We start from the raw sequence: 23,577 nt of genomic DNA, 5'->3' as shown, positions 1-23,577 counted from the left end.
TGGGCAGCTTGTTCCAATGCCTGACCACTCTTTCAAGTAAAGAAATCTTTCCTAATATCCAGTCCAAACCTTCTCTGGCACAACTTGAGGCCATTCCCTTTCATCCTATCACTTCATAGTAGAGAGAAGCAGTGTCAGTACAGCAGAGTAAAAGAGAAACCACATCTTTTTTTTTAAGACTTGCAATAGTAGTTTCCCAAATCTCTCTTAAAAATGAACAAACACAACTAAAAGCACCAATTGACATCACAGTTTATCAAGTAGAAAAATGGATTCTGCAACTTCTAGCCTGAACTGCTTCAGTCCCCTTGCACACAGCTCACCTTTCTCTTCATGGTGCAAGTGGGATTGTCTGCCTGGCCATAGGTTAAAAGTCAGTTAAGAAGTAATTATGAAGTGAGAGACAAATTCTCCTCTGGATCAAAATCTGCTTCTCAGACAGAAAACAGAGAGAAGTAAACTGCCAGCTTTCACCTTAGATAAGGCACTTGAAGGTTTAATATTATCTGCTGCATAATGTGTCTGTTAAGTACATGGAAGCACTGGTGAGAGCACACCTCAAATGCTGGATTCAGTTTTAGGACCCTCACTTCAGGAGGACTTTGAGGTGCTGGAACAGGTCCAAAGAAGGGCAGAAAAGCTGGTGAAGAATCTACAGCTCAAGACTTCTGAGGAGCAGCTGAGGAAATTATCATTGTTTTGTCTGGAAAATGATGCTCAGGGGAGACCTCACCCACTACAACTCCCTGAAAGGAGGTTAGAGCCAGGTGGGGGTTGGTCTCTTCTCCCAGGTAACAAGTGATAGAACAAAAGGAAATGGTCTCAAATTGCAACAAGGGAAGTTTAGGTTGGACATGAAGAAAAATTTCTTACCCAAAAGAGGTTGTCAAGCCCAGGGGAGTGGTGGAGTCCCTATCTGTGGAGAGATGGAGAGCCCATGTAAATATGGAGCCGAGGGACATGGTTTAGTGGTGGAGTTGTCAGTGCTGGGTTAAGAGTTGGGCTTGACAATCTCAAAGGCCTCTTCCAACCAAAATGAATGTACTATTCTGTGAAGGATAGACTTTGGAAGAAACCAGTCTTAGAAATTGCATCTACTAACATAATAATTGTTGCTGGCTTTACAGTCTTCCTTTACTGGGTTTTAGATTTAAAAGAGCACTGTGAAGTCTTTATCATGTCTTATCTTCTGCATGGTACTTGTTTAAGTGCTTCCTGTTTGCCAAGTTCAACTCAGTAGCTTCTTTGGCATGAAGATGCTCTAGATGTCTTCTAAATATCTTCGGTACTTTTGACCACCTTGAAGACTGCAGCAATATAGAGTTGATTATATAGGGATATATATATATAGAGAGAGAGAGAATTGCATATTAAACAATATATGGTACAATATTTTTTATATAATGCATTCTAAATTATTTACATATGGCAGAAGGAAAATATAAATAGAACTATTTGTGACAGCATTTTATGAACCTGCATTGAAGAAAATACAGAGCCAGATTCTAGTACTTTTATTCATGCTAAGAATTTCACTAATTTGGAATTGTTTATTAGCAGCAGGGTGTCTTGCTGGTGAGCTACTATTCTGGTGGGACTGGGCACAGAAAAAGGCAGCAGGTCATCTTTGACTCACACAAAGTACCATGACTAAAGAACCTGGTTCCTGCAGTTACCTCTAGAGGTATTTTAATTAAATGTTATCACCTCTTCTGGCAGCAATATGAATTCCCAGTTTTTTCTCTGGCATTCATAGAATCATAGAGTCCTAGAATGGGTTGGGAGGGACCTTAAAGATCGTCTATATCCAACCCCCTCCCTCTGCCTTGGGCAGGGGCACCTACTACTAAATCTGGTTGCTCAAAGCCCTGTCCAACCTGGCCTTGAACACCTCCAGGGAGGGCACTTTCCTCCTGGTAAGGAGTTTTGAAGGTGAATGGCAAAATTTGACTGTGGGCACTTGGTACTCATCATCTTCAAAGATTCTGGTTACAGCTTAGAAGAAACACAGGAAATCATTTCATTGTCCTTTTCAGATCATGTAAATCACTGATTTGCTTTCTTCCCTCCCTCCAAAGATAAAAAGGTGAAGAAACAAGTAAAATATAATTGAGACTTTCAAAATCCTCCATGAAATCCAGGCAGTGAGATAAGAAAGTGGTCTTAATATATTACACTTCTAGGCTTCACTCTTCCTTCCCCAGAAAGCTACAGCAGGGAAGTGATCCATAAATGCCTGTACCCACCTTATGGCCTGGTGCCTCGAATAGTGAATGCTGTCATGTTTTGATTTAAAAAAAAATAAAAACAGAGGGTCCATTAAAAAAATATAAAATCAGTTTAGTGTATTGAATGTTGCTTCCTTAACAAACAATTTTTCATCCTGAACTCATTTAGAGCAGGAAATGGATATTTCATCAGACATGGATTTGACATTCCATCACATTATACAGTAAACAGTACAAACGATGTTATTTTTTTTTTCAATGGAGAAGCTGGAAGGGCTAAGACAGTAGCTGCTGTAAGGCACTGGTTATCTCATTTAAACAGATATTAAATGTGGGTGCCAGTGGTGTGATCATCAGCTGCTTCCCACTTTGTGAATAAATTGCTTAGAAGGAGTCTTTTTGCCTACCAGATGTGACCTAGATTCAGATTTCCAAAGGCAAAAAAAAAAAAAAAAAAAAAAAAAGAAAAAAGTCTATTGTGTAAAAAACAATTGTGGGTAAAATGCATGGTAAATGAGCTTATCTCACTTTTCCAGGTGTTTAAGCTAATATGTTATGGAATTACAGCTTCATTTATGAAAAATAATTGAGGAGAATGTTCCAGCAAATCACATTTGGATAAAGGCTTAGGATAGTTATTGTGGTGTTAAGCAAGTTTCTAAATGGCAGGAAGAAAAGGGAGCCAGCACAGACAATAGAAATCTCTGCAGAGGGTCTCATGAAAGGGTCAGGGCTGTCAGTGGTTTTCCACCTGTGCTGTGTCCATGCCAAATGTCATGGAACAATATGGAGAATCACATCACACAATTCCAGCATGGTGGGGATTGGAAGGGTCCTCTGGACATCACCTAGTCCAACTCCCCTGATAAAGCAGGGTCCCACACGGCAGGTTGCCCAGGATCACAATATCCAGGTGGATTTGGAATCTCCCCAGAGAAGGAGACTCCACATCCTCTCTGGGCAGCCTGCTTCAGGGCTCCAGTACCATCACAACAAAGTTTTTCCTCATGTTCAGATGGAACCTCCTGGATTCCAGTTTGTGTCCTGTGTCCCTTGTCCAGTTGCTGGACACCACTCAAAGGGCCTGGCCCCATTCTCTTGACCCTTACCATTTAGATACTGATCATCACTGAGTAAATTCCCTCTTGGTCTTCTTTCCCCAGGCTAAACAGCCCCAAGTCTCTCAGTCTTTCCTTCTTAAAGACATTATCCAGTGTCTTCATCATCTTTGTAGCCCTACATCAGACTCTAGCCTTCCATTGGACTCTCTCCAGCAGTTCTCTGTCTCTCTTGAACTGGAGAGCTCAGAACTGAATGCAACACTCCAGATGTGGCCAGACTAGGGCAGAGCAGGGGGGAAGAGAACCTCCCTCATCCTGCTGGTCACACTCTTCTTCGTGCATTCCCGGATGCCATTGACCTTCCTGGCCACAAGGGCAAATTGCTGGCACCAGCACTCCCAGGTCCTTCTCTGGGGGGCTGCTTTGCATCTCTTTTCCTGTCACAGTGCATATGAAAGCAGGTTGTTTTGGTTTTCTTTCCTTAAAATATTAAGCATTGGTATCTATCGGACCAGGATAAATCTAATGGCATCGGTAGGTTAAATGTATAAACATTTAAAAAGAATAACATCCTGATTTTGTCTGTCTTCTTTTCTCCTTTCACTGATTCCATAGGGGCTGCCACCCGAAAACCAGACCCAGAGCCTGAGAAGCAGACAGACCACACTGTTAAAATTGCTGGAGTCATTGCAGGCATCTTGCTCTTCGTCATAATATTTCTGGGGGTCGTGCTGGTAATGAAGAAAAGGTGAGCAATAAAACATAGATTTTTTTATGTGTATGTTCATATCACAGTATCTCCTCCAGCAGTTCCCAATTCAATACTGGGAAAAGTATCCAGCCACCTTCAAGACCTTTGCCAAAGGGTTTAGGAAGCACTGCTTCCTCCAACTCCCACAGATTTGCTAGGTTTTTCTAAAACCACAATATCTGTTTCATCCCATAATATTTTCTATGAATTAATCTTTGTTATAGAAGGGAAATAACTTGGGGTTAATGGTTCTAGCACTTTATGCATTAGTACTGCATGATGGGCTCTACTAATAGAAGAGTATTTCTATCCTGAGAGTGAGTCTCCACTCTATTCAGCAGATCAGCTGAAAGCTAGGTGTAGTTTCCTCCTTGAATGTGACAGAAATCCTCAGTCAAACAGAAGTTAAAGTAATTTGTGCTAAGAATGGGGTCTGTATTTTTCTGCATAAACTTCATTCCCTGAAAACAAATGAAAATGTGATGATGGCACTGCACATTTCGACATGCACACACACACACTCTGAGGTTGTTTTGCTTTGACTACCATTTGAAAACTTTTACAACCTTATAAATGTAAACTTTTAAACCTGGTTCCTCTCTCAACACTGTGAAAGGAAAAATAATAAAGGAGAAATTATCTAGTAGCTAGGGAGATGGCATGGGTAAGGGGAAAAAAAAATCTGTATTATGATAGAAGCTAAATCCAGATTGGGAGAAATTCATTAGAATTAAGGATTAAGGTTGTATCTTGAGTGATGTCAGATTTGCAGCTGTTAAGTGGGTTTGGGATTGTGTAAGAGTTATGCAAGAGGACTGGTCGTGAATTCTCCTTCCACCTCTGCCACGGTCTTCTTACTATCCCACAACTTTTCACTTACCATTCACCCTGTCTTGTCCCCTTATCTTCCTGGGAGAGCAACCTTGGCCTGTTTTTGCTCATGCCAGCACTGGGTGATTTAATTGTATGTTAACTAGTTTGGCAGGTCTGAGATAATCCAAAGCTCTGAGCTGCCTGAAGCTCTTGCAGGCTTTGAAGAGCAGAGGTGCACATCTCAGGAGGCAGCTGCCTAAGAGTGCCTCAGGGCAGGCAACAGAAGTAGCTGTTTCTCACTCCCCTTGAAGACAGAGACTGGGCCATAAGTTAGAAGGGCTCTGTGCAGAGAGAGGTGAGCTGTGGCCAGGGCTGAGGGTAAGGTCATGACAAGAGGTGGGTAAAGCAGTTAAAAAGCTGATTTATGGAAGAGATTGATACTTAGGCCCCAGGGTAAGTCTGACAGGGACCATGAAACTGGTCCATTCACCAGATCTCAATAAAGTGCAGTGTAGTCTGTTCTGACTTTGCAGCGCCTTTTTTCTTCCCACTTTTGATTTCTTGCATCATTCATGCCTTCAATTTTAACAGTTGAACTCCCAAACTCTTCCCTGGGGCCAGACACAGCATTTGGCATGCAGAGAGGAAGGCTTTCTGATGTTGTCTAGCCAATCTTTCTTCACACAATTCCTGACAGGTCTTCATCACTCTCTCTCTTCCCATTCTGAGCCTCTCCTTAAGCGTTTGCACCCAAGGTAGAATAAATTCACCCAAGGGAGGTGAGATGTTCTTAATCTTGAAAGGAGAGCATTGCAAAGTGATCCAGATACTTTCAAAGTAAATAAGGTGTCAGGGTCTCTGGCTAAATGGATGCTACACCAGCTCTTGGTTCTTTCTCTAGGGAAAAGCTCTTTGATAATCTAATTGTTAGAGGCAGGAAGGCTCGAATCCTAAGTGTTTGCATGTTAATGCAGAAGGATACTTGATCCTTTCTCTCTACTACAGCACAGTAATTATTATTCAGAGTAATTCTGTTGTTAGAAGAAAAGTGCATTATGTGAGCTTCTTTAGAGTTTGGAATAATTCTGCCTGTGACAGAGATGAAAGTATTGAAAGTACAAATCAAGGACCTCTGCTACCAAATACCCACAATTTCCTTGTGTAGCACAGAAGGAATGATACCAATAACTTCAACACATCCCAGAATGATGCCACAGCCTTGAACAAAACAAACTGTGGAATGAGTTGAAGTGAATACTAAGAAGTCTGAATGGTTCATCTGTGTAACAGGATGTGACTAGGCTTTAATGAGGGTTTCAGGAGGGAGGTAGATTGTGTCCCAGACCTCTAAAGCAGATGCTGTAGCCTAGAAGGTCTTGAATACAATTACACTCATGACTTAAGCAAAAGATGAACCGATTATTCAATAGATTGTTATTGGTGCATTAATTCACTGTGCTGCAGAGAGCCCCCATGGTTTCACCTTGGTTCAGTTACCGTGTATACATTATGCATTTGAAGAAAAATGTATAAATCATTCTGCAAGCTCAGTCTAACCACAGCATTTTTGCAGTTTTATGATACTTTAGGTGCTACTTTGTGAAGCAATCCTCTCAAGCTGGTGTGTCGTTTGACTGCGACACTTGATCATTCAATTTCATTTACTCTATCAAGAGTTTTACTGGAGTTAAAGATCTGAAGGAAAAGTAAAATAACACCTTGTCACTCAGTGGCACCTTTCCTCTGAGAACAACTTTCCTCTCACCCACTGTCACATGCAGACTGTGGGCTACAATGTTGCGTTTCTCCACCCTGTGTCTATGTGCTCTGACACTTGCTTGAAGTTGGCTGCAGCAACATCCCATTTACACTCCACTATCCCAAGGCGTATCCCAAACATTAGTGTCTGTTATTCATTCTTTCATGGAAATAAGTCCTTGTAGGCTTGATCTCCAGCTCTCACAAGCAGATTAAATTTACTCTGTCTCTGAGGCTTCACAGTGCTTAATTAATTTAATTTCAAACCATTTCTTCCCATTGTCAAGAACTTTCGGAAGCAGTTTTACTGTACGTGATAGTCATGACTTTGTCCAACGTATTCCTTTAATAGGCATCTCATTTCATCCAGCAGCCATTTTTTTATTGCCAGGTACCAGAGGTTTTCATAATCAGTTCCTTGGACTTTTAATTCAGTGGCCAAGTAGACCAATATTCAAAGCAGAGTTTTGAGTGCAGCGCAGATATGGTGACTATCAAAGCAGTAGGTGGAGAAGTCAATAGTCACTAGATATCATTATTTGTGTCACTATATAGTGATCTTCTCAAGTAGTTATAAACTGGTTCACAGAATGATTAAGTGGTCCAACTATTCAATATGTGGTGTGGAGTCACTAGTGAGGGTAGGAACATTGTAAGCTCTAAACCATTTTTTGTGTGGACACTCAATCTTTGACTAAAATAAACCAGATTTGGATGCTTGTCCCCTGGGTCAGGAGAAGACTGGTAGTGCTTTCTTGGTTTTCTTCCCTCTTGGTTGTTCTGAGTTGTTTGTTCTCTTTATCCATTCAACCACATCCCTGGATACAAATGTCACATAATGCAGACTAGAAACCTACAGACCATTCCTAATACCAACATGGTCATATCAATGAGATCACTCTTCCCTGTGAAGTCAGAATACTGCCAGCAGGCTTTGTTCTCCTCAGCTGTGCTCTGAACCACTCATGTAAGAGTTAACATCACCTCAGTGGAAACCACTAAATGTGTGTCCACAATATCGCTCCACCATAAAGTGGATTTTGAATCTGGTTCTTAATATTAGATCTCAGGCAAGGCTCTTGATCTTTGACAGTCTTTGATATACCTGCATAGGACTTTATGAAAAATAAAAAATAAATAAAAAATGCAGCAAGCAAGTTCACCTTTTGGTCATCTTAAAGGAGAGCAGTGAAGGTGAGAGAACCGTTCCTACAACCTTTTGAAAGTAACAGCAATTAAATCAAGACTTGGAAAGATCAGGACCTTAGTACTCTATTTTTAATTTTTTTCTTTCTTTTTTTTTTAAGTTTTGTTTGATATTCAGTTCCAGTCAAGTTTACAAAATATGCAGAAGCTGAGAAATTGGGTTTATTGATCCAAGGTTTAATTAAAGGGATATATGTCTTTGGGGCAGCTGTTTCATTCAGGGCTACCATCTTGCTGCTGCAGTGGGAGCACAGTAAGGAAGAGGTTATTAAAATTTAATGACATTGGCTTCTGCTTCAGCTGTAGAATGGAGTTTTTCTGATCATTGCTTTTCTCCCTGGGAAAAAAAAAAAAAGAGGGAAAAAAGGAAAAAAAATATTTTCCTTAGTTTCAGTTTTTCTTTAATTTCTGTTTTCACTTTCTTGAGCTTTCCAGTAGTTTCTAACAGATGTAATTGTGGCATCTTTTTAACTCTGAGTCTTTGGCTTTTGGCAGTTTATGAGTAAGGCTTTTGCTGGACATGGAATGTATTGGTTGCATTCCCTGGAAGCAATTCCAGGCTGTTCAGTCATAAACCTTTGTCAACAATTTCAAGTAGTTAGGATAGAAATTGGAGATAACAGGGCTGAAGGAACTCTGTTCTTCTCCCAGTGCTACCTCTGAACTTTGTTTTGCTCTCTAGACCAGCTACAAAAGAGAGATGCTGAAATAAATCACTGAGGTAGCTACACAAGTCCAAAAGTTTTCCCTTCTAGTGGAACAATCTCATGGCCAGCTGTGTTGATTTTAATAAATTTTATAGTGGGACCTTATTCTACAAGTGACATTTAACATCTTTATTTATGCCTTCAGTCCTGAAGGATATAAAAGCACTTCATATTCTCACTGTATACAGGAAGAGTTTATTGGCATGAAATAACCTCTCTAGTGGGAAGTGACTCAAGAGCCATGCACAGAAGAAAATGTGGCCAAGGTTGGCCAAATTCTTTGGGTCACTAAGAGAAAAACACTTTTCATATGTGGAGAGAGAGGAAAGTTGATGCATTATGTAGGAAGTAAAGTGGAACTTGTCCGTATTTCTTGAACTGCTTTTCAATTATAAATGCTGGGTTTGCATCTGGCCTGAGGACTTGCAAGTCTAAAACTTTCTGTTTCTGTAGGTTTTAAGTTTCTTCTTTTACCCATTTTTTCCCAGTATATTTGTGAGAGTCAAAAACCACAGTGTTCTTTTTAACAAGGACTTTTCATATGAAAAATCCTACAACTGTAACAACACCAAATCAGCTGGAGCTTGAGACTTTGAATTTTTCTCATCTTAAACAAATTTCTAATGGCACATTCATACAGATTTCTAATGGGACATTAATGCATTTTTTTAATGGGATATTTGCACAAATTAAAGCTCCTGGATCTTCAGCTTTTTTCTTATTTTAGCAGGAATAATTTATCTCTATAACATATTTGGCATAATTTTGCCTACAAGACCCAGCAGTGCTTCACTGATGAATTGTATTTATTGTTGTTCCTCAAATTATTATACATCTTTTAGAAGCATGAGCATATTTGTACTGATTATATTAAATCTCTGTTGTGGCAACATATGGCAAGAAAGAGGGTTGGCAGTGTCATGAGATTCTAAATGAAAGTGAGAGAATGAATAATTCTGAGAAGAAGGGAAAGGGGGGATAAAATAATGACTGAGCCAGAAAACAATCCCTTGCTAATAGAGAGGAAGGGTTTGATTGGACCTGATCCTCTTCACCTTGCTGAAGGCAATGGGATATTTGCTGGTGAAAGAAGCACAGAACTGTGTTGCACCTTTCCCCTATCTCCATTCTTTGATAGCTTTTAAAGCTCAGCTTTAACAGGTGCACATTTTGGCGGATGTGCCCCATGATTAAAGATTCAGCATCCAGCCTCTTCTGTTTGAACAATACTGTTTGCATCAGGCAAAAAAAAAAAAAAAAAAAAAAAAAAAAGAAAGAAAGAAAAAAAGAAGAAGAAAAAAAAGGACTAAAAACTGGGAAATCTTTCCAACTGCACCTTCACACAAAAAAAGATGAGAGAGAAAATTTGATGAAAGCCTGGTGTTCAAAGGGGTGCTTGAAGCATGTAGCTGGAGGCAAGTTAACGTTAGTTATAGTCCTTTGCAAGGGCTGTTTACATGTTTCCTCTGTAGTCAAAGGGCTGGATGCATGTGCTGCAGAAATTAGAAATGCCTACATGGCTCCCTTCAGTCTTTTATCTTAGCAACATATGAATGATACTTGACGCTATGCTCAGAGATGTTGTAAGGTCTCCAGCCTCTTTTTAATTGCAGTCAATACATAGAATTCATTTGGGATAGAACTTGCCCCTTTGGAAATTTGCAGTCCTGCTTGTGTTGAGCTCTTAACCAAGAGAGGGGAAGATGAGGGCCACAAAAATGATCAGAGGATGAAACCTCTCTGCTGTGAGGACAGAAAATAATCTCAAACCATCTCAAATGAACTCATTTTTGTGTGGGAGCACTTCTCCTATGAAGACAGGCTGAGAGAGTTGGTGTTTTTCAGCCTGAAGAAGAGAAGGCTCCAGGGAGACCTTCTTGTGTCCTTTCAGGACTTAAAGGGGCACAGATGAAAGATGTTTTTTGTCAGGGCCTGTTGTGACAGGAGAAGGGATGATGGTTTTAAACTAAAAGAGGAAAATTTGGACTGGATAGAAGGAAGATATGTTTTTGTGCTGGGGGCGGTGAGACACTGGCCCAGGTTGCCCAGAGTGGTGGTAGATGCCCATCCCTGGAAACATTCCAGATCAGGTTGGACAGAGTTCTCAGCAACCTGCTCTAACTGGAGATGTCCCTGTTTACTGAAGGGGTTTTGGACTAGTTGTCTTTGAAAGGACCCATCCAAACCAAACCATGCTACAATTCTAGGATGTTATGTAAAGCAGAAGATCATAGCTGGAGGGATTCTCTACTTTGTGCTGATGCAGAGCATGTCTGAGTGGAGGACCTAAGTGTGCAAGAGGTGATGGATGAAAGACTGACTGGTCCATGTTTCATATTTGATGGTGCTAGATCTCCAACTTGTTAGTTGTGATATTCACAAGGGGAGAAAGAACAGGGATATAAGATCAGTTTTTATTTTTCTCTCTGCCCCATGGGGAATTGCCACCAAAATAATTTTATCCAAAAAGGATAATGTTTTGATTTGTGTGGCAAGAAGTAATATTTTTCCTCAGAATTTTAATGGTTATCAAAAAAGTTGAGATATGCTGTGGCCATTAATTTTTCCCCTCTACAAACAAGTTTTGTCCTTTCAACAGCAGAAATTATTTCACCAAGTAGACAAAGGGATATCCAAAAATTCTACTCTGACAGGAAGAGAAGCTCCTTAATCCATGTTCTAAAATTCTTCACTGTTGAAAAAATTTTAACTCCATGTTAGAAGTTGCATATCCTTACTTTTAATGCAGCTGAGGAGTAATCAAAGGTGTTGTATCACTTTAATTGGGACTGTTTGTGTGTGTAGTATATGCAGGGATAAATATGCATTAAATACCTAACAATGTTTAAATAGTAGGTGTACTTTAAGGTGGTTTGATTTATTAGTTGGAGATGCATTATGTATTGTATTGTCTAAAGTTTGATGGAGATTGGATATGTCATCTGCCTGGCCCAGACACATTGCATGAAATACTCAAATATGCATTCTTGCTACCTTTCATTTGTGTCACCAGTTCTGGTCTCAGTTTCATCTTGATTTTTCATACATTAATATTTGGCTTTTCTTTCCTTCCATTTCATCTTTTCCACCACTGCCTAATCCTTCCACCACCATGGCAGAAGAAGCTATCACTCCTACACTTATTACCTGTAAGTAACTTCTTTGGAGATACAGTTTCTGCCATGTTGTTCCATGCATAAGTAGTGAATGCTAATATTGAACATTCCTGAATGAAAGCAAGCTTTGTAAAAGTTTTAGCAAGGTAAAAAACAACCTGGTCAATAATGTCATGACATATTTAGCCTTATAATGGTTTCTTACGCCTCACACTGTGCATTGGAGTCCTTTGAATATCGCTATGTAAAGAATTTTCTTCACTGAAAAGTGGTAGGTATAAATATCACCACCATGCCTGTAAGAAATTTTCATGCCTAAGCAACTAATTTGTAGAATTTATTTAGTGGTTTCCTTCTCATTTGTTTTGTGGAGAGTACAGCATTGGTTAGACAGGTACAACCATTTCCATTTGTTGCTGTGTACATATTACTGCTTTGTCATGAACAATGACTCTGCAGAAACGTCACAAGTTCCCATTACCAGAGAGAATTTCAAAGGAGAGCATGCTAAAAAAAAAAAAAAAGAGGCCAAGATGAAGCATAACTTCCAGTAAGTAATAACTTTTCCTTTTGATATAGTCCTTAGTAATGCCACTTCATGATTCTTTATTTACCCAAAGCCTTTGTTTCACTCCCTGCTGTCAGCAGGTGATGAATGCAAAGGGTTCTTCTGCGAGTTAGCAAATCCCTTTCAGAAACTAGGCACACTTTTCAGCTAGGAGGAGTACATGACAGGTTTTGGATTAGCAAAATATTAGGGATCTTGGTTAGTCACGAAATGAGATCCAAAGGGACCTTGACAAGCTGGAGAGATGGGCCCATGCCAACCTCCTGAGGTTCAACAAGACCAAGTGCAAGGTCCTGCATTTTGGTCAGGGCAATCCCAGGCACCAATATAGACTGGGCAGTGACTGACTTGAAAGCAGCCCTGAAGAAAAGGACTTAGGGGTGCTGGTGGATGAGGAGCTCAACATGAGCGACCAGTGTGCACTTGCAGCCCAGAAAGCCAACTGTATCCTGGGCTGCATCAAGAGAAGTGTGGCCAGCAGATCGAGGGAGGTGATTCTTCCCCTCTACTCTACTCTGGTGAGACCCCACCTGGAGTACTGCATCCAGTTCTGGAGCCCCTATTACAAGAACGGTATGAACGTGCTGGAACGTGTCCAGAGAAGGGCCATGAGGATGATCAGAGGGCTGGAGCACCTCTCCTATGGAGATAGACTGAGAGAGTTGGGTTGTTCAGTCTGGAGAAGAGAAGGCTCCAAAGAGACCTTCTTGTGGCCTTCCAGTATTTAAGGGGGCCTACAAGAAAGCTGGTGAGGGACTTTTTAGGGTGTCAGGTAGTGATAAGACTAGGGGGAATGGATCCAAGCAGGAAGAGGGGAGATTTTGATTAGACATCAGGAAGAAGTTCTTTGCCATGAGGGTGGTGAGACACTGGAACAGGTTTCCCAGGGAGGTGATGGAAGCCCCATCCCTGGATGTTTTTAAGGCCAGGCTGGATGTGGCTCTGAGCAAACTGATCTAGTGTGAGGTGTCCCTGCCCATGGCTGGGGTATTGGAAGTCGATGATCCTTGAGGTCCCTTCAAATCCTGACAATTCTGTGATTCTGTGAGATGTATTTAAGGATAGCAGAGCTGATGAAGAGTCTGGAGAATAAGCCTTATGAGGAGTGACTGAGGGAGCCTAGCTTGTTTAGTCTGGAGAGGAGGAGACTGAGAGGAGACTTCATTTTTCTCTATAAGTTACCTGAAATGGGTTTGTAGTAAGGTGGGGGTCAGTCTCTTCCCCCTAGTGTCAAGTGATAGGATGAGAGGAAATGGCCTGAAAGTGTGCCAGGAGAGATTTAGATTGGATAACAGGAAAAAAAGTCTTCACTGAAAGAGTGGTCAGTCATTGGAACAGGCTGCCCAGGGAGGTGGTGGAGTCACCATCCCTGGAGGTGTTTAAGAAATTGTGCACTTGGCACTTCAGGACATGGCTTAATGGCCTTGGTGTTCTTAGTCTGATGGTTGGACTCAATGATCTTAGAGGTCTTTTACAACCAAAACAATTCTATGATTGATGACCTAGCAGCAAAACTCAGTTGTCCAGTAGATATCTGTCTTCTTTAAGGCTCATATTTAAAGGTCCTGGGAAACTAGGAGATGTTTTATGTAGTTACAGAAGATGTCCCACTTGCATGAGCTGTAGTACTAGGTTACAGTGGGATGATCTCGAAAGAAAGACATTCCAATAATGTTGTTATTTAAAAACAATATTAAGTGTCTCGTGTTGCCATTTAGTTGCTCTTCAAACATTTTAAATAATTTTTTTCCAATTAATATTTAAAAAAAAACAAAATAAAACAAACAAACAAACAAAAAAAAAAAACAGGAAAAAACCACCCCCACAAAAAAATGTTCATTTCTAGACTTCATGAAAGATTTAGTAAGTGTTTTCTAACTTGAAAACTTGTTAAGCAGATCCAGGCTTCAAATGAATTCAAGCAACTAAAATGTATACCTCACAGAGGAAAATCCCTAAGACTTCTGAGTATATGGAAACTGCTCATTTAGGTGGTAATTCAGATTTCATATTACAACATTTGACACATTACATATAGTGTAATATGTTTAGACTGCTTTTTAAAGCACTGCATTAATGTAAAGGTCAGGAAAAAAAATCTCTCTTCAACATACACAGTATTTCAAATTTTATTTCTTTTCCCAAGATGAAAGGTCCACATTTGGCATTCAATAAAGCCAAAATATCAGTTTGGGGGCATTTAAATATTGTTTCTAAAATGTAGGGGGAAAAAACCTGTCAAAAAAAGCCCAACAAGCAATATGTCATTGCCATAATAATTAAATATATTTAAATTAATATTTTAATTTATTTCATGTCTCAAGGCAAAGTCAAAAAACAAAATGAAAACAGATGGAACATTAAATGAAATAATTTTATTATTCAAGGAAATTATATTATTTCATTTTTTCTCTCTTTTTTCCCACTGATAACACCAGAAAAAAAAAGAAAGGAATTGAAGTGTTTCTATAAGTTTTGTGAACAGATTATGCAATCATGGAGACTGTTGCTAGTGGATGGAATAGGACTTCTCTTGATTATTTGTAATGCTCTCACAGCAGCTTCACAAAAAGATCATGATAGAAATTCAGTAGCTTTGTAGTTTGGGTACATTAACTCCTCCAAAAGAGAGCTGGGCAGAGAGGAACCTTATGAAGTTCAACCAGGGCAAGCACAGGGTCCTGCACCCAAGGAGGAATAGCCCACTGCAACAGTACAGGTACGAGGTTACTCTGCTGGAAAGCAGCTCCGTAGAGAAGGCCTTGGAAGTGCTGGGGGATAAGCTCACCGGGAGCCAGCAATGCGCTCCTGCCGCCAAGGCGGCTCCTGCCGCAAGGCGGGTGCACAAAGAACAGTGTGACCGGCAGGGTGAGGGAGGTTTTCCTCCCCCTCTGCTCTGCCTTAGTGAGGTCACATCTGGTGTGCTGCATCCATTTCTGGGCTCATCAGTTCCAGAGGGACCAGGAACTGCTGAAGAGAGTCCAATGGAGGGATATGAAGATTTTTAAGAGACTAGAACCTCTCTCTATTATGATAAGGAGACTGAAAGACCTGGGGCTGTTTAGCCTGGAGAAGAGCGGCCTGAGACGGGATCTTCTAAAGGGATAGGGTCAAGAGGATGAGGCCAGGTTCTTTTCTGTCATATCTAGCAACAGGATGAGGGGAACAATCTGAAACCCAGGAAGTTCCACCTAAAAATAAAGAAAAACTTCTTTCCTGTGAGACTGACAGAGCACTGGAGTCTCCTTCTCTGGTGAGATTCCAAACCCACCTGCACACGCAATCCTGGGCAACCTGCTCTGGGTGACCCTGCTTTAGCAAGGTGGTTGGACTAGATGATCCCCAGAGGTCCCTTCTAGTCCCTTCTAATCTCCACCATTCTGTAATTCTGTGAAAAGAAATTGTGTGGTTTTGCCCTTGAATCATTTTTTTCCCTCTCCGGTGAAAGCAAGGCAATAAGAGCTCTGAAAAGAGCAGACAAGATCAACCCATAACAGGGGGAAATATTTTGGACCAAATTCTCCACCTCTTTATGCACCACAGAATTACACTGAAATCAGTGGAAGTCTCAGATGAATGCAGAATTCATTACAGCTTTATTTTTAGCTGAGGAAGTCAGTGTGGATTATAAAATGTTCTATATTTTGAGAAACATAATTGGAAGTACTCTGCTACTGCTAATTTACCACTTTTGTACTGAGTATCATATTCAGCTTTACTGATTAGACATTGTAAATTCAAGCTGTACCATCCAAGGGACCATCTGAAATAGTTACTATTGTCTTGTGTGCTGTGGGCTCCTTCTCCTTGTGGCAGACTGCAATTTCTGACACTTCTAGATACATCCCAACATTTAAATAAAATAAATAATTGGCAGATGCTTGGAGGTGCTGCTGAATCATCATGATCAGAGGTGGACCTACAGCTGGGCATGTTTGGCAGAGAATTATTTCATCGTGTGTTTAGCTGTTAGCCAGCCTAGGGATGGCTCAGAAGAAACTGAGTACTGCTATTGAACATAGGAAGCTCCATCTAAACATGAGGAGGAACTTCTTTACTGTGAGGATGGTAGAGGACTGGAACAGGCTGCCCAGAGAGGTGGTGAAATCTCCATACCTAGAGTCTTTCAAAACCCACCTGGATGCCACCCTGTTCAACCTGATATAGGGAGCCTGCTCTGGCAAAGGGGTTGGATTAGACGACCTCCAGAGATCTCTTCCAACCTTTATCATTCTGTGTGCTTCTTTTTAATGGGCTTAAATACTTTTACCAGCTCCTTTCCTCCCACTCTCTCTTTCCTGAGAACTGAGGCATATTATAATATTTCACCTCAGTCAAGCAGCAGGTTGGGTTTTGTCTGGACGTAGTTAGTCCTGTATGAGTTCCTTCATTCTTAAGTTCAGAGCAAATTTAATAGTGCTCATCAACGCTGCAGCAGGTCTTTTGACTTTGCAGTTAATTCCATGTGGGGAAAAAATGAAGAACGGACATGGTGGTGTTAGTGCCACTTGCTGGTGTTTTCAGCATGACTGCTTTCTCCTGATGTTGTTTCTCCTGGGCAGAACCCATGCAACACTGGCCAGAGAAGGAAAAGGAGGTTAATAGTGTATTGTGTAATTACAGTTAAATGGAGTAGACAGGCCTGTTATTCGGGTGCTGGAGTGTGTTCAGAGAAGGGCAATGAAGCTGGTGAAGTGTGTAGGCCACAGGGCTTCTGAGGAGTGGCCAAGGGAATTTGGGTTCTTCAGTTGGGAGAAAAGGAGGCTGAGGGGAGACCTTCTCACTCTCTATAACTCCCTGAAAGAAGGTTGGAGCATGGTGAAGGTTGGTTTCTTCTCCCAAGTAACAAGAGAAAGAACAAGAGAAAATGGCCTCAAATTGCACCAGGGAAGGTTTAGATTGGACATTAGGAACAAATTCTTGGCAGAGGATTTTAAAGACCTGGAACAGGCTGCCCAGGGCGATGGTGGAGTTTCCATCCCTGGAGAGATTTGAAAGCTGCGTAGATGTGGTGATGTGGGACATGTTTTCCTGGCCTGGCAGTCCTGGGTTAATGGTTGACTGCGATGATCTTAAAAGTCTCTTCCAACCAAAATGATTCTGTGATTCTTCAAGGAGCACCACTGTGCTGACTAATGACCATTAACTTCTATATTTGAGATTTTTCACTTTGATGAAGTTTCTCTCCTTACAGGTCATTGATCATTAGTGTTCAAGAAACTTCTGGACATGGCACTTCAAGACATTTTTTAATGTCCGTGGTGGTCTTAGATTGATGGTTGGTCTTTTCCAACAGAAACAATTCTATGATGTGCTAACATAGCTTGATTCATACAAATTCAAATGTCGAAGAGACTGAGTGGCTGGACCATATGAATTCGCTTGAGAAACTGGCACCTAATGGAGAGTTTGGTAAATTCAGTTTACAGAGGTAGAGAGTTAGATCATAGCTTTTGCATGTTGCTTCCAAGACTGCATTACACAGCTATGAGGAAGATGTACACCCAATTAAAATACACGGTAGTGAAGGTGGATTTTGATGTTGTCCCTCAGTTTGAACTTGATGTCAAAATGGTAGGCTTTGATCATTACCTGAACTTAAGTACCTATTCAGCAATGATGATGCACAGAAGATTGGTATGTGATTCGCCTTTTGTGCCTTTTCATGAGTCATTTCAGTTTATGAAAGGTACAGTAGAGAAACAGGAGACAATTGTTGCCCAGTATTCAAAATAGTCACCACATCAAAATCTTTCTAGTATGACTGTGTTTGAGCTGTTTGATGTGTTTGATCCATTAGTCTGTGCCTGTGATCTCTCTGAATCTTTAATTTAGCAGAGATACATTGAGTTGGATCACAGAATCACCTAACCCAAAACAAACCTGAGCTTCTGTAATTGTCTTTTAAGGCAGAATTAAATGATTTGGGGATGTCCCTTGAGTTTTGACATATCTGGCAAAGTCTAGAATGCCAACATATTGAATCTTTGTGTAACATGCAGTGCCCAAAATAGCACAGAGGGTGCTTTACTAAGTCACCATCACTGAAAAATACATTTGTGTGCTGTGCCATGTGCTTTGGGTACAGAGGTGTGATATGTAGCGTCCATGAGGAGCTACAAAGCAATCTCAGAATTAGAATTTTATTTTTCATTCAAATACATCATGCTAAAAAAAATAATAATCTGAAGTCATAATTGATTATATTGATTCCTTGTGTCTTCTGATTCTTTTTGGATCTGATTGTATTTCTTTATAGCAAAGACTCACATTCCCATTTTTCTGTAGAAAAAAATATTGTAAATAATCTTTAACACTCTGACCACCCATAAGCAAATCCTTTTTATTATTTACTTTTATTATTTTATTTGCTCTTTCTGAAATATGTGAGCCTGCCAGGGCAGTAATCTGACCTTATGAAATAGCTTCCTTGAGGTGCAACAGAGATGGATCACTCATGTGGAGAAGTAGCTGTGCTTTTGTTGTCTATCTTGAGTTTAGTAAAGATTTTGACACTGTTTCCCACAGCCTTCTCCTGTAGAAACTAGCTGCTTGTGGCTTAAGTGTATGCTTTGATAGGTAAATAACTGGCTGGATGGCCAAAGATTGGTGGGGAATGAAGGAGTGAAATCCAGTTGGTGGCTGGTCACTAGTGGTGCTCCCTGGAGCTCAGTATTGGAGGCAGTTTTCTTTAATACCTTTATCAATGCTCTGGGGATCAAGGGCATCCTCAGCAAGTTTGCAGATAACACCAAGTCAGGAGGGAGTGTTGATCTGCTTGAGGGTAGGAAGGCTCTTCAGAGGAATCTGGACAGACTGGATCAACGGGTCAAGGCCTATGGGATGAGGTTTTTCAATTAGGCCAAGTGCTGCATCACAAAGCCCCATGAGTACTCCAGGCTTGAGACAGTGTCTGGAAAACTACCTGATGAAAAAGGACCTGGGGATGTTTGTCGACAGCTGACTGAAGATAAACCAGTGTATGCCCAGTTGACCAAGAAAGCCAACAGCATCCTGGCCTGTAGCAGGAAGAATGTGGTCATCAGGAGCAGGGCAGCGACTGTGCCCCTCTACTCAGCACTGGTGAGGCCCCCCCCCCTTGACTACTGGGTTCAGTTTTGGGCCCCTCGCTACAAGAAGGGCATTGAGGTGCTGGGGTGCATCAAAAGAAAGACAATGAAGCTGTTGAAGAATCTAGAGCACAAGTCTTGTGAGGAGAGGCTGAGGGAACTAATGTTGTTTAGTCTGGAGGAGAGGAAGCTGAGGGAAGACCTTCTCACTCTTTACAACTACCTGAAAGGAAGTTGGAGCCAGATGGAGGTCAGTATCTTGAGCCAAGTAACAAGTGAAGTGGAAATGGAGTCAGGTTGTGTCAGGGGAGGTTTATGTTGGATATCTCGAACAATTTCCTCCCTGAAAGGTTTGTCAAGCCCTGGGACAGGCTGCCAGTGCTGTGGTGGTGTCACCATCCCTGAAGGGATTTCAAAGCCATGTAGATGTAATGCTGAGGGGCATGGTTTGTGGTGATTTGGCAGTGCTAGACTCGATTTTAAAGGTCTCTTCCAGCCAAAACCATTCTGGGCATTTTTACATACTCATTCCAAGTTGCTTTTCTAATGCCTACATGTAGGAAACCCATAGTCATGTCTGAAATTACCCAGACTTTTCACACTCAGACTTTTCTAATTCACAGAAATTAGAGTGAATGTGTGGAGCGAGAAACCCTGATCTGGAATGTGCTGCGAGTGTGGGTTTTTCAAAGTAAGTGGGTAGCAGAGAGCGAGAGAGGTGAAGTCTCAGAAGTGACTGATTGTTATGCTGGTCACACCATCACACTCAGTTACTGTCCTTGCTCCCTCAGTGTCAAGCAGTAAATTTGCAGATGAGCCAGGTTTGGAGATTTTTCTGTCCTTAAAGGGGCAGTTTCATATTACACTGTTTGTTTTGTGAAGGTATCAGATATTTAGTCTGAGGACAAAAGTAATTGTAGGTTATGCAATCTGGAGGTGACTTGGCTCTTTCCATGTTATAATAAAAGCCTAGCCTTGGTTTTCCAAGGTAACATACAGGGACTTGAATTGAACACTGAGACTGCTTTTAGAAACTGTGTATTCCATATACTCTTGTAGGATAAACCTGAAAACTTGTCTCTATTACATGTAACACTGAGACATAATCACAGAATCACAGAATCAAAGAAACATTCAGTTAGGAAAAGACCCTCAAGGATCACCAAGTCCAATCAATAACCCTTCTCTACAGGGTTCATCCCTAAACCCTATCCCCAAGCACCACATCCAAACAACCTTTAAACACATCCAGGGTTGGTGACTCAACCACCTCCCTGGTAAGCCTGTTCCAACACCTGACCACTCTTTCTGTGAAAAAAAATTTCCTAATGTCCAGCCTAAACCTACCCAGTCACAGCTTGAGGCCATTCCCTCTTGTTCTATCACTAATCTGTGAGAAGAGGTAGTTGTAGACAGCAATAATGCATACATTTGGGAGAGGAAGAGAGGATAGGGGCAGAAAGTACTAAAGAAGGCACCTTTGGATTTGAGTTTTTGTTTTACTGTGCCATATTCAATCTTGCTCAATTAATGTTACCAGTTTACCAGGGCAGACTGTCTTCTCTATAAATCAGTGGATGGAATTAATTCCTTGATTAACCTGTTGACAGTAGTTGGTTAGTGGAGTGAGGCATCTCTCTTACATGGAAAGGCTGAGAGACCTAGGGTTGTTTTAGCCTGGAGAAGAGCAGAATGAGAGGGGATCTTATCAATGCACATCAGTATCTAAATTATGGAGATCATGAGGGTGGGTCTGGGTTCTCTTCAGTGGTGGCCAGTGACAGCACAAGGGGCAGCCGGCACAAACTAGACAGGAGGTTTCACTTGAACTGAAGGAGAAGCTTCTTTACTTTGATGATAACAGAGCATTGGATCAGGCTGCCCAGAGAGGTTGTGGAGCCTCCTTTTCTAAATGCATTCAAATCCCTCCTAGACATTGTGATCCTGTGCAGCCTGCTGTGGGTGTTCCTGCTTTAGCAAGAGGGTTGGACTAGATGATCCTTCAAGGACCCTTCGTACCTCTTCTGTTCTAAGATTTGATGACTCTATGATTAAATTAAGGAAAGATTGAGTCTACATGATAATTACTTGCATTGGGGACTATTTCTTTGTTTTCATGGAAAAAATTAGGTGTGCCAATTTGCCCCTTTTTCCTTACCTAAAAATTGATTTTGCTTACTTTTGGGAGGGGTGAGAGGATAGCAACAGAAAGTAGTAAAGAAGGTATCTTTGGATTTGAGGTTTTGTTTTGCTGTCTCATACTGAGTCTTGCTCAATTAATGTTACCAGTTCACTAGGGTGGACTGTCTCTTCAACAAAACTGTGGAAGGAATTAATTCCTTGATTAACCTGTTGACAGTAGCTGACCTCCTGTTGACCTCCTTAGTATCAAGTGACAGAGTGAGAGGAAATGGCCTGAAATTGTGACAGGGGAGGTTTAGATTGGGTATTAGGAAACACTCTGTTCTGGAAAGAGTGGTCAGCCATTACAGCAGGCTGCCCAAGAAGGTGGTAAAGTCACCATCCCTGGAGATGTTCAAGGAACACGGCACTTCAGCACATGGTTTAGTGGCCACTATGGTGTTAGGTTGATAGTTGGACTCCATGATCTTAGAGTTCTTTTCCAAATGAAACAATTCTATGATTCAATAATTGTAGCTTCATAAACCATTTAGTTCTCAAAGCAGTCATTCTTGCTGTCAGTCACAGCCATTCTAGGCACTGAGATGTTGCTGTCATCTACCATCATTGTTGAATTAGACTTTCAAAGAGGGTGGAAGATGAATCATTTTCATTCACCTTAACACTTTTCCTTTGGGGAAAAAAATATGGTTTAGCTGCTTTTTTTACTCTGAATTGCATTTTCTGTGTACGTGGATACCTCAAAACTGACTTCAGATTCTTTCATTTTAAACATCCAGATAAGTAGAGCTTTTCCTTATTCTAATGTATTTACTGTGCAAGAGGGGAAATGGCCTTGGAAATTCATTTTCTCTAAACCCCAAACCTGCCATTAAACTTTGTGTGACTGCAAATGTGTGAACAGTAAAGCACTCCATACTAAGAACAAAACTCACTTCATAAGTTATGTTGCAAAAGACATGTTTTTTTTCCTAAAAAGACTCAAGTGTTAGCTTTCAAAATAACTTAATGAAATATCGACCTGGTCAACAGAAGGTATCTGCAAAAGGTGAGACTAGAAGGAATAAGGTGACTGTTGCTCTCCTGGACTTGAGGAGGACAAGCAGCAAAACAATGCTTAAAATAAAATGTGTAAAAGAAATCATACAGGGAATCTAGCCTAAGACTTTGCTGCAGTGAACCACAGGCTTTATCACTTCTGTGATACAGATAAGAACAACTGTAATAAGATGATCTCTGTTGAGTCATGTCAGCACAGGGCACTGAAATGTCGTAGTCATTAGCATTGTAACATCGTCTGTTGACTGATTATATGTTGGTTTGAGCTTCTTATCTGTAATCTTTTCTCTGACCCTTGAATCCCATGGGAGATACTTTGGCTGAAATACCTTTGTTAAGCCTATCTGCAGGGGTTATGGCCAGGTTAATGATAATCCACCTCACTGTAGTATGTCAGCCTTGACTCTTAATTTCACAGCTAAAATGTCCTAATCTTGGCTGGTTTTCCTTCTTCTGCTTTTCATTTCTATTCTTATCTACAGTATCCCTGAAGTTCCCTTGTAGTCTAGACTGCAAGATTCCTGAAGGGAAGAACAGTGGCCTTGACCTTTCTGTAGTGTCTAGCTGACCCAGGCCATGATTAATTTCCAAATTTCCCTTCTGACATTTATCTTGGTCGTTGCTTTCCTGCAGTGAATTATACAACAGGTTGCCTAGACAGGTGATAGATGCCCCATCCCTGGAAACATTCCAGGTCAGGTTGGACAGGACTCTGAGCAACATGATCAAGTTGTGTCCCTGATCACTGCAGGAAAGTTGAGTTGGTCTCTTCCAAACCAAAACATTGTATGATTCTGTGAAATCTGTCACCAAAGATAAAGAACCATCTCTCAGTTGTTTTTGTGGAATCATAGAATCACAGAATGGTCTGGATTGGAAGGGACCTCCAAAGACCAAGTCCAACCCCCTCTGCAGTAAGTAGGGGCATCTTCAACTAGATCAGGTGGCCCAGAGCTCTGTCAAGATTGACCTTGAATATCCCCAGGAATGGGGCCTCAACTACCTCCCAGGACAACCTGTTCTTCTACCACTCCTGGTCATTCTGACCCTCAGCCTCCATCTGTGACAGTCTGTGCAAAAATTCTATCTCACCAAGGT

General features: G+C 41.1%; 1 protein-coding gene across 1 annotated transcript in view; it reads left to right on the top strand.

The window, feature by feature from the left end:
• Window positions 1–23,577, top strand: part of PTPRM (protein tyrosine phosphatase receptor type M) — a 515,441-nt gene that overhangs the window by 325,813 nt on the left and 166,051 nt on the right. The window contains exons 15-16 of the mRNA XM_054381571.1: window positions 3,905–4,037; window positions 11,644–11,673. Of these exons, the coding sequence (XP_054237546.1) occupies window positions 3,905–4,037; window positions 11,644–11,673 (163 nt within the window). The remainder of the gene's footprint in view (window positions 1–3,904; window positions 4,038–11,643; window positions 11,674–23,577) is intronic.

Source organism: Indicator indicator, chromosome 6 (genome assembly GCF_027791375.1).
Source record: "Indicator indicator isolate 239-I01 chromosome 6, UM_Iind_1.1, whole genome shotgun sequence".
Classification (NCBI taxonomy): Eukaryota; Metazoa; Chordata; class Aves; order Piciformes; family Indicatoridae; genus Indicator; species Indicator indicator.
The sequence above is the reverse complement of the archived record's forward strand: the minus strand, read 5'-3'. Positions and strand labels throughout refer to the sequence as shown.